Raw genomic sequence first — 11,418 nt, forward strand, 5'->3', positions numbered from 1 at the left:
CAAGTGTATAATATCTGATGGGGATTACTTTGAAGGAGACAAAATAGATATTCATGAATAAATAAATAATTTTTGAAAAAACACAAAATTCGCGATACTTTTTGAACAGACCTCGTATATATATTGTTACGTCCCGAGGTATCCCGGAACTCTCTTCTTACCCAGTTTTCTATCGCTCTGCTTTTCCCGTCTCCTTTCTCTGAAATCTTCTTTCATCCCGGTAGTCGCCTGTTGACATTGTACCGTTCCTGCTTCCAAAACCAGTTATGATGTATGTTTGTAATCCCGACCGTATCGTTGTTATATTTTGTTTCATTAAAATAATTTTCACCTTTTATTTACTTTTATTTACTGATTTTCGAGCTTATTAAACTCAATTAAATTAAATCAGGCAGTCACTCCCACCGAATAGCAGAAATATCGTTACGCACATTGACCACCCATTTTAAGCAAAATAAGAATCATTAAGAATCAGCCTTGAAGGCTCCGTGAGCGGGACTTATAAGCGCTCGAGAACCCCGCGTCACTTAACATTTATAGAAAATCTCATAACTCCCTTCATTTCTGTTATTGTATTAAAATTCAAAATTGATCCAATAATTCCGCGCCTTCTGACCTTATTGTACCATCGATCATGCCCGGTGTATGAAATAGGTTGTGTTATGCGATTTTTAGATATCATTTACGATTTAAATATACTAAATTTTTCCGCTCCGTGAGAACCGATGTGCATGATCGGTCTCTCGTCTTATCTCTGTAAACCTAAGACCACTGTGGAACACCAAGCCCACCAAGTTCCCACCGAAAATGTTGACCATCACAGTTGCAGAAAGAAGAGGGCGACTAGGACGAGACTATAAATAATAGCCTCATCTTTAAGCAGTCAATAGTAGTTTTTCCTATCAGCCAGCTTCAGTTTGGTCAGTCAATTCTTAATTCTTTGTTTTCCGAGTCAGTCTCGCGAGTCCTTTCAGTTCAGACTACAGCCAGTTTTTCTCTGCGAGTCTGATCCGTGCAGCCACGAGTGTTCTTAATTCAGTTCTGGTGACTTCTCGAGTTAGTTTTTTTCAAGTTTTACCAGCGCAGCCGTGCTTCATAGTTAGTCATTTCAAGGGAACTCAAGCCGCTACCCGCTCTCTCTACTTACAAAGGCGTTGTAATTAACTCGACCTATTACTATTTCGGGTTAGCCGACATCGAATGTAAATTAATATTATATTATTATTATTTCGAGGACCATTATCGCTGAAACTATATTGTCCCGTTGTAAATCTTCATTTAATCTCGTCGCGACATAGCAAAAAAGAAACACTGTTGCCATCTCGACGTGAAAATTATCGAAATTCGCCGAAACAATAATAAATTATTTATCTTTTTAATTTTATTTGATTGTTGTTTTCTCTAATAATCTTATTTATTCCGCGATTCTACTTCAAAACCACACGTAAAACTTTCCCACCTTCCCTCTTGGCTGTTAAGCGTGGTGGACTCCATCCCGCTACGCATGTCACGGACCGTCCAGGACGTGACAATATATACGAAGACGGTCTGATAAGTAATAGGATTTAAAATGAAAACGTAATATTTTGGAAAAATTTCGATTTATTTTCAACATAGTCCCCTTTCATGTATACACTTCTTCCAACGGTGCTGTACCTTTTTAATCTCTTCTGAAAAGTATGATTTTTCAAACTCTGCAAAATAGGCATGTATCTCAGTTATGACCTCCGAATTCGACGTGAATTTCTTCTCTGCGAGCCATTCTTCATGTTGGGAAACAGGAAAATTTCGCTGGGGGCCAAATCTGGAAAATACGTCGGATGGGTGAATAGTTCGTATCTCATTTCAACCAGTTTAGCTGTAGCGATTGCGAATGAATGTGCTTGTGCATTGTCGTGATGGAACAGGACATTCTTTTTTGCAATATGATGCCGTTTCTTTTTCAGTTCCACGTCGAATCGTCCCAGCAAATCACTGTAGTATTGCCCCGTTATAGATCTTCCCTTCTCCAAATAATAGATGATGATTACACCGCGGGAATCCCAGAATACAGTAGCCAAGATTTCTCTGGCCGATGGGGCCGTTTCAGCCTTCTTCGGAGCACTTTCGCCAGGTAAAGTTTACTGTATAGGTTGCTGCTTGGTCTGGTATATAGTGATGGATCTACGTTTCATCTGCAGTCACAAAACGACGTAGAAACTCCGTTTGATTGCGCTGAAACAACTCCAAACACACGTCGAAGTGACTGTCCGATTTCGTTTTTGGCCCATAGTGAGCAACATCGCGGCACCCATCGCGCCAATAGCTTTCTCATATGCAATATATCATGTATGATATATCCTGTGGGTCCTTTCGAGATCTTTACCGTGTCTGCTATCTTATGCATCTTCACCCGACGGTCGGCCCATATGATATCGTGCACTTCTTCGACAAAATCGACGGTAGTAACCTCTTTTGGCCGCCCGGAATTGTCATCATCAAAGACATATGTGCGACCACGGCGTACCATCTAAAAACAGTGCTTTTAGAAGGAGCAACACCCCCGCAAACGGCTTACAATTTTATTTGGACTTCTTCACACGTTTTCTCATTAAAATAAAGAAAACAAATTGTTACATCCTGGAAGAGAACGCAACGGCCGCACACGCAAATTGCGTGCCCCAAACGTACCCGAATGCCGGCAGTGCAGGTCAGAGACCGGAAGGGTCACTTTACTCTGACGCGAGCGTACGCAGGGTGGTCCTAATTTAGGTCAAGGTACCGAAACCCATTACCTGGGATGTGACCGCGAATGGAATAATTGGGGAAAGGGTAGTGAACGCCCGATGGTATAAATATTAAATAAAATGTGAAAATTAAAGTGACAATTTCGATATATATTCTTTGTCTATGGGTGACATTACAATGTTACAAGAGCGGTAAGGTTACAATATAAAATATCATACGGCGCGGTTACAATAATCAATTCGGTGTGTACGTATGTGAATGTAGCAGATTGTTTACCGAGAGTGTTTTAAAGGGAGGGTAAGGAGTTAGGAGTAGGTGGTTCAGAAGAGGAAGTAGGGGAATCGTACGGAGATGGAGATGGGTCTGGGATCCGTCTGGTGTAGGGGAACGCGAAGGTGGATTAGAATAATATGGGGGAGAAGGGCAGGCGAAATCCAGGGGTAAGGTGAGGGAGTATCGCGATAGGGTTGTATACGAGAGGTTGGTGGTTGGTAATTGGGATCTGGCGAGTAGGAAGGAGCGAGAGGGGAACCGCGAAGTATTGACAGGGTATTCCCGTCAGAAGGGGTTGGTGACTGTGAATTCCTATCAGGGGTTAAGAGCTTGGAAAAAGCTCTGAGCTATGCGGCTAAGGTATCGTCGCCAGCCTCGTTTAAGTCTCAAAGTACGAGCCTGAGGGCCTCGAGCCTATCCTCTCCACGTAGGGTATTTACTACGATATGGGAGGTATTAATATGCGAAGGAACGGAGCAAATGTGGATGAATATAAACGGAGGTGGGTACTTACTCGTACTCGTACTGGATTGCAGATGCGGAACTTTCTCAGACGGCTGGTACTTCTTTCGAGAGTTGGATCGTCTGGTCGTTTGAATGGTTGCACTCGTGGTATTATTCAACTCAGACGGTCGAACTATTTGCGAAATATCTGAATGACTATTTATAAAAACTGCCGAATCACTCAGTGAAGAGTTCGCGAAGCTAGAGCCTCCGGACTGATCGTGGTGTGAATATCTAAGGCTAAGTCGCTATATAAGAATTGCAACAACGACACGTGACGATGGTCCAGCGAGCCAGGAAAAAGAGGTAAGAAGTGCTCGCGGCAAGAGAGTGAAGTTTATATAGGGAAGATCTTTAGGGGTGGTAGATGACGATCGCCAATGAGAGGAGCATGCGTGGAAGACGGTTACTCTGGAAAATTCCTAGTGTCATTTGGTTGACATAAATAATCTTAAGAACCTAATCGTAGAAACCTAATCGCATCGAAGGGCCTTTGTTCCACCGTCTGTATACAAAGGCGGATAAGATCGCAGACGCATTGGGAGGCCCCTTGACGCATTTAGGCGACGTGCGAACGTGTCATTTTATAGCAGCGCTTGCTTAAGTTTGTTTGTTTTATGATCATAAAAAAAAGGAATGCGCTTAGGGTGACGGACGCTGGAAAATATACGACGCGTTTGACGACGATCAATCGTAACCTTATCCCTTTTTCGATAGCTCTTCCACGGAGTCTGTCTGCTTTTCAAATGTACTTATATAAAAAAGGAGTTCATTGTTTCTGAGATACTTAGGACGTAACAAAATCACCAAACGATATTGCTCTTTTTCCGTATTGACGACAATGGCTGAGGCGTCCACTTTAATTGGCTGCCAACCAAAAACTAATGGACGGATAAGGCTAAAATTTTGACAGGCATTGTGTGAAAAATGGGGCTATATGATGGTTCAACCGGTTTTGCTACAGTGGCGTCACCATGCACAAATCCTACTACTTATCAGGCCGCTTTCGTATATACGAGGTCTGTTCAAAAAGTATCGCGAATTTTGTGTTTTTTCAAAAATTATTTATTTATTCATGAATATCTATTTTGTCTCCTTCAAAGTAATCCCCATCAGATATTATACACTTGTGCCAACGTTTTTTCCAATCCTCGAAGCACTTCAAAAAATCATTTTTTGTGATCTTGTTCAGCTCCTCCTTCGATGCCGTCTTTATCTCCTCAATCGTAGCGTAGCGTCGTCCTTTCATGTGCCTCTTCAGTTTCGGGAACAAGAAAAAGTCACAGGGGGCCAGGTCTGGGGAATACGGTGGCTGCGGCATCATTAGTGTGTTGTTTTTGGCCAAAAATTCGCGCACAAGCAACGATGTGTGAGCAGGGGCGTTGGTACAAATTTCGTGGCGACACGTCTCATGCCCAAATCATTAGTAAAAATCGAATGGCACGAGCCAATCGATATGTTTAGGTTCTCAGCAACTTCTCTAACCGTGATTCGACGATTAGCCAATACTATTTTCTTCACTTCATCAATGTTTTCGTCTGTTGTTAACGTGCTCGGGCGTCCGGCACGCTCTTCGTCGTTCACATCTTCTCGGCCCTCTGAGAACATTTTGTACCACCGATAAACGTTGCTTCGGTCCAAGGTAGCTTCACCATATACCACAGTCAACATTCGGAATGCGTCCGCGCACTTAATTTTGTTTTTCACACAAAATTTGATACAGATTCTTTGATTTATTTTTTGGAATAGGCAAAAATCGAAGACGAGCCAAAACACGTCCAAGCAAAACAGCTGTCAAAGATAAACTGAATATTCAAAATGGCCGAACTTGTCGGCATAAATGAGGGACATGAGTACCAACATAACGCCACAAAAAAATCGAAAATCAAATATACGTAACCCGCGGAAATTCAAAATTCACGATACTTTTTGAAAAGACCTCGTATATATTGTGACGTGTTAGCTTGTAGGGCGTCCATCACAGCGCTTCCTGTCCCATAAGCGGGTCGAAAGCGTGTATATTTTTAATCAGAACGTGTGCAATAGCCGCGTGTGACTAAACGGCGAAAGAGTGAAGATCGCAGAGGAAACATTCGCCGTGGAGGAGGACAGCGAAGCGACCGACGAGAAAGGACGCAACCGCCGTGAGCATACTGTCAGGTGAATTGTCTACCTTTTAGCGTCTCATAAAATATGCCGACGCAGGGACGTCGTTGAACAAACGCTTTCTCAGATTTTACTTTTTGCAGGCTGGAAAATACTCAATGTCGGACGGGACTGGCAGGATAACAGGCAAGTAATTAAGACCGGCAGCGACAGCTCTAAGCTGACCGACTATGCTTCCGAGATCGAGCTATCATCGACGAATGCTGAGGCGCGCGTGTGTCGCGCGTAAAGATTCACGGGGGATGAAACGACTGGGGCGATCGTTGGTGCCTTCCGTGTATGAAGTGCCGGGCATGATATAGCGAGCAACTCTCCGTGTGCGTTGCAAAGAAATAACAAGCCAACGACGATCGAGCGTGCGAATGCGATGGAAGTTGTGCTGCTCGTTGTAATTGTGAGCGAGAGCCGGTGTCGTTCTGATTGAGTGTAGTTCCCGCCGTAGTTACTAAAGCAAAAAGATATTTAATTGCTGTCGAGGGCAGCGAAGGGGTTAATCGTGCTTCATCTGCGAGGCCAGCCCTTCAAATGAGCGGCGATCGTAAATCCGAGATTTATTGTAATCCGCCGGAATCGCTTCGCGTAACGAACGGGCTGCTTGGCGCCGTAAAACCGCTATTGTAACCGTCAGCATACCGCCGTGGTAAAAGTCCCGCGTGCAAGCCATATAATCCGTGGACCGTTGATCATCGAGCGCGAGCATTAAAGCCGCTGAATATTCGCGGAATCGGGACGGAGGGTCAAAACGGGAAAGGATCGAGGGCCTTGGGTCGTGGGTAACGGACGAGGTGACGGACTTAACTGCAGGGACGTCGTTTTATTTTCAGGGAGTGGGCAAGCAGAGTCGCAGTTCGGGGTCGTATCAGATTAAATGGACGGTAACGCGGTCATTCGGTCATGTTGTATCGCCGGGATATTGTTTTGTCTCGCCTTCAGAGTGTATTATCGCGGGAACATTCTAATAGCGACTCGGAGATATCTTATTTCGGTAGCGTCATTTCGCAAATAAAAGTAGGAGCATTGAATACGTTGAGGAACTCGGGCTCCATACTTTCTATGTACTTTCAAGACCGCAGTCATAACGGTGTGAAATATATTTGTCTCTGCCATTAAGACAAGTGGGAGTCATTGTTAAACAGTTTCCATCGACCAAAGTATCGCCTCAAGACCCACCGCAGTAGTTGAGCAATGTGTGTCTCAAACCTTGTGGCGTCGGGCGGGGTGCAGGGAGCGGGGAAGAACTAATCTTCCCCGCTCCCCGCACCCCACCTGGCACCCGGGTTCAGTTTCGCTCTGCGAGATGTCTTCCGTGTTGCTCCGCGACACACGCGCGCGTAATTCTTCGTAGTTGATGTTAGGTCGTGTACGTGGACTCTCTCTCTCTCTCTCTCTCTCTCTCTCTCTCTCGCGTGATTCGCAATATATCGATATGACGCGCGCGTTTGGTATTTTGTTTTGATGTGAAAGAAAAAAAGGAAAGAGGATGAGAGATAGATAGAAAGAAAGAAAGAAGACAAAATATGTGTGTTTAATTATTTGTTTTTATTGTATGTGCAGAGACGCGGCATCGGGTGATACTTTGTAATGTCCCCACGGGAGAGTCGCGCCGCTCGCGGAATCGGGTATTACGTAAGGCTTGTCGTCGTGCGGACTTAGAGCAAGTTTTCTTTCCGACATGGTGTACACTTCGTGCAATCTCGAACTTATGCACGATTGACGGGTCGTGTGTTCCGTCGCGTCGCGCAAACGTCGCGTGTAATCGTCGAATGTGATTTGCTGCGCGACGATGTGTCTGTACACCCCTTTTATTCTTCGTGTCCTCGCGACCGTCCACCCGATGGGCATACATCTTCGCTTGTAATCCGACGAATTTGCTCATGATCGCGCCGCAATTTTTGTCCTTCATAAGACCGGGCACGCGCTTGTTCGCGCGCGGCATATCGTACGCATTGGCCGACGGATCGCTCGTGTCGAATCGCGCTAGATTGCGCCGCATACATTCGTACGGATTCGTCGTCGTTGTGTTTGTGACGATGTGATAAATCATATTGTCAGTGTCGGTGTACAATAGACGACAGTACGACGAATCTTTATTAGTAATATTATCGTCGATGTGGCGATACAGCGGCAGCATGTAATCTTAGTGAACTTTGTACACGCGCGTCTTCGAGATTTCGAGTATGCACATGCCCACGTATATCGGTTTCGTAAATTGTACGCGCAGTCGGCACAACTCCACGGCCATTAAATCTTCGGAAAAGATGCTCCGGCTGTGGAAATTCGGTTTCGCGATCAGCGCCTCCAGGCCGTAACGTCCGTCCCAGCGCGTCACAATACGCACGTCCAGGTGTTCGCGCACGTTTTCCATTTGCCGAATACCGCGTTGTTTATGAGCTTGTAGAGATTATTCTCCAACGCTTTGGACGCGCCGATGCGAAAGTCCGTGTTGAGTTCAACGTAGCCGCGGAACCACGGTGATTGCGCGAATCGCAAGGCGCGGTGAATTCGCGTCAGGAAAGGAAGAGCCCGTGCGCTATGCATTGCTGCAGACATCGATAGTGAATGACGTAGCGCGATTTATCGCGCAGTGTGGTCAGTAATTTTTTGTTGTTGCTGCGGCTACGCTCAGCGGGCGGGCATTCGCGCGTCGGGCAAAACGGCAGATCCGCATGAGCGTCGTGCAGTTCATGCGGATACGCGATATCGACCTCCAGGATATAACCGATCGCTGAAATCGGCGAAACGGACGTTACGTCTAGGCGCAAGATATCGGTATCGTCGAGCCAATGAAAGTCACCGTAAGGCAGGGGTTCGGACATTGCCCAGACGTACAAATTGTTCACATCGTAATACATTAGATACGATTCGTAAGACGCGTCCTCGCTGCTGCTGCTCGATCTGTCCGACATATATCGATTGTTGGCGCGCGCGTATCTGTTCGAGCATTGGCTAAGTCCGCCGCGTATACCGCGTTCTATGAACAGCACCATGTCGATGTCGGTCAGTAATTCGAGACGCACATTGGTGTGTTCTAGCATGGCGTCCCACGTGTAGCCCGGCAGAGTGTAATAATGCGCCGGGTCTAAGCCGTAACTGTCGGTGCACACGTCGCGAAAGTTCTCGAAGATATCAGCCAGCAGCATTACGTCCGTTTTCAAATACAGATCGCTGTACTCCCCGAAATTGCGTACGTCGAATCGTCTCCACACGGTCTCGGCGTGTTCGTAGTCGGCCTCGCTGACAATTTCGTTGCTCAACGAACTGTAGAAAGCGTCACGTGACGGTAATTCGGTTTCCGTTAATTGCGCGGCACTGTCGATGTATTCTAACGGAAACACACCATTGCGTGTGAGCAGCGCGAAATCACTTGCGGTTAGGTGCGAGAACGTCGATCGTATCGCGCGTAGTTTATCCTCGTCGAGAAACGAGGCCAATTTATCGAGGCTCGTGCTGAGAAATCGGAACGAATCTACGAAACGTAGTTTCACCCGCTGTCTCCACTTGACGCGTGCGCACTTGATGTTTTTCGTGAAGGACAGGTACCTTTCCTTGTTGATCGGCAGCAGATCGACGCTGCCTTCGAACGAGTTGGCTATTCGCTCGATTATGAAGTGTGCGTCGTAACTCGATAAATTGTGAAAGAACGCGGGGATGATATGCGAATTGCGATAATTGAGATTGCAGCGTGAGTGTGCGGGGCCTCGGTAACGACTCGTTAGATGACAGTGATCGCGCATTGTCGTCGTCGTCCGATTCGAATGGTCCTCCGCATATGTGGCAGCGCGCGTCGACGCTGGCGAAATCGCGTTCCTCCGTCGGGGTTAGTTTCTTCATAGGTTTTATGTTTGCGGACAGTAACGTGTACGCGTGCTCCGCAATGGCGCCGAGTTCGTCGACAAACCAAGAGATGCAGTCGTCTCCGCGACGAAAGTGAAGACCGGAAGCGAGTTTGTCGTCGTCGTCGAGCGCGCAGCACAAATAATAGCCCACGCTGAACGCTTTGTGATGTTGATACGCGTAAGAGCCGCTGTTGACAACGGGGACCTCTTCGTTGTTCTCTCTTTTTTCCAATATGCATTCCATATCCGCATAGATAACCAATGGCGTTCCTTTCTACCGTAATTGCGATGAGTGAGCCATTTGTTCTCGTTGTTTGGCAATATGATAGCGTAATTGTTCATGACACCGCAGTCGACGCTGTGAGCGATCAGTTTGTCACGCGTGTAGAAGTAATGAAGACATCTGTAAGATAAAAAGGAAGAAGAAGAAGAAGGATACATTTTGTATTTCAAAAAAACATTTATTATATTTTTCTTCCTTGGGGTGAGAGAAGGAGGAGGAGATATTACCGTACCTTTCGCAGATGTGTTTCCTTCGCGTATTTCGACTTATTTGTGATGATAGTAATCGATACAGATCTTTTATCCACGCGAAATGACATGTGACGCGAGTATTGTCAGTATCATTATTATTATTATTATTATGTGCTGGTGTTGTCAGGTATAATAAATTTACATGAACGTCTCTCTTATTGTCGGTGAGGCGCAGAGGAACGATATCTGTGGTGTTCTTTTTTTTCGTCCACCTTCTCCCTTTTGAGAAGTGAACACATTAACGGACAGTTCATTAAGACGTTCGAATCAAGCGATTTGTTTCAATGTCATCGGAAACTCGATGCCATTGAGTTTCAATACTGTTGAATAATGCAGATATTGGCTGCATCTCTCCGCGTGATGATTCACCGGATAGAGAGCGGCGGTCATCGCCCACGCGAAACTTGCGTTATTGTTCGTACGCAGGTTAACGATTGCATTCTTAGCTCGATATTGCACAGGTATTTGTATCCAACATCCCGCGCGCATAGGAATGTATTTGTTAATGTTCAAAAGGAGATTCAGAATGCGCGATAACGCCCAACCGCTGTCGCGTTCTTGAAAATCTTCCAAAGACGTTAAAATTCTATCGATCGCGTGTCTGGTGTACCAATCGTCGAGATCGAAGGTGCGAAACAGCGGTTGATTTTTCGTAGGGATTCCTTTAACAGTGACGTTGGTTTGTGCGATAAATTCGCCGTTAAATATAGTATAAGGTCTAGTAAAAAGTAATCCATTATTTTTGTATCAAATTGGAGGCTTTATTTATAAGTAACAATGATAGTATATAGTTACAATGATCCGATTTAGGTCAAATATGCACCGTTTTGTTTGATAACTTGTTGCCGTTTTGAAGGTAATTTCATTATGCCTCTCTCATAGAAACCCTTGTCCCTATTGGCATAAAACTGGGAAAGTCGATTTTCACGAGCTTCTCTTGAGGCGAATTTTTTACCAGCAAAAAAATTCGCCATAGACAGAAACAGGTGGTAATCACTTGGTGCCAGGTCCGGACTANTATTCACTTGGTGCCAGGCCCGGACTATAAGGTGGATGCAAAAGAACCTCCCAACCAAGCTCCCGGAGCTTCTGGCGAGTTACTATCGATGAGTATGGCCTGGCGTTATCCTGATGGAACACAATTCCTCTCCTATTGGCCAAAGCTGGCCGCTTCTGCGCGATTGCTTCCTTCAGACGGTCCAATTGTTGACAGTACAGGTCCGAATTAAGAGTTTGGCCGTAGGGGAGCAGCTCATAGTAGATAATTCCCTGCCAATCCCACCAAATACACAACAAAATCTTCCTAACCGTCAATCCTGGTTTGACCACCGTTTGCGCGGGTTTATCGCGATTCGACCACGATCGTTTTCACTTGACG

General features: G+C 45.6%; 1 protein-coding gene across 1 annotated transcript; it reads right to left on the reverse strand.

Moving 5' to 3' along the window:
- Positions 1–8,177: 8,177 nt before the first annotated feature.
- Positions 8,178–9,404, reverse strand: LOC106745535. Its single transcript, XM_014621228.1, has one exon. It carries the CDS (start codon positions 9,402–9,404, stop codon positions 8,178–8,180), a length of 1,227 nt encoding a protein of 408 aa, XP_014476714.1.
- Positions 9,405–11,418: the final 2,014 nt, after the last annotated feature.

The sequence above is a fragment of the Dinoponera quadriceps genome, unplaced genomic scaffold (assembly GCF_001313825.1).
Source record: "Dinoponera quadriceps isolate SergipeBrazil2010 unplaced genomic scaffold, ASM131382v1 scaffold1776, whole genome shotgun sequence".
Lineage (NCBI taxonomy): Eukaryota > Metazoa > Arthropoda > Insecta > Hymenoptera > Formicidae > Dinoponera > Dinoponera quadriceps.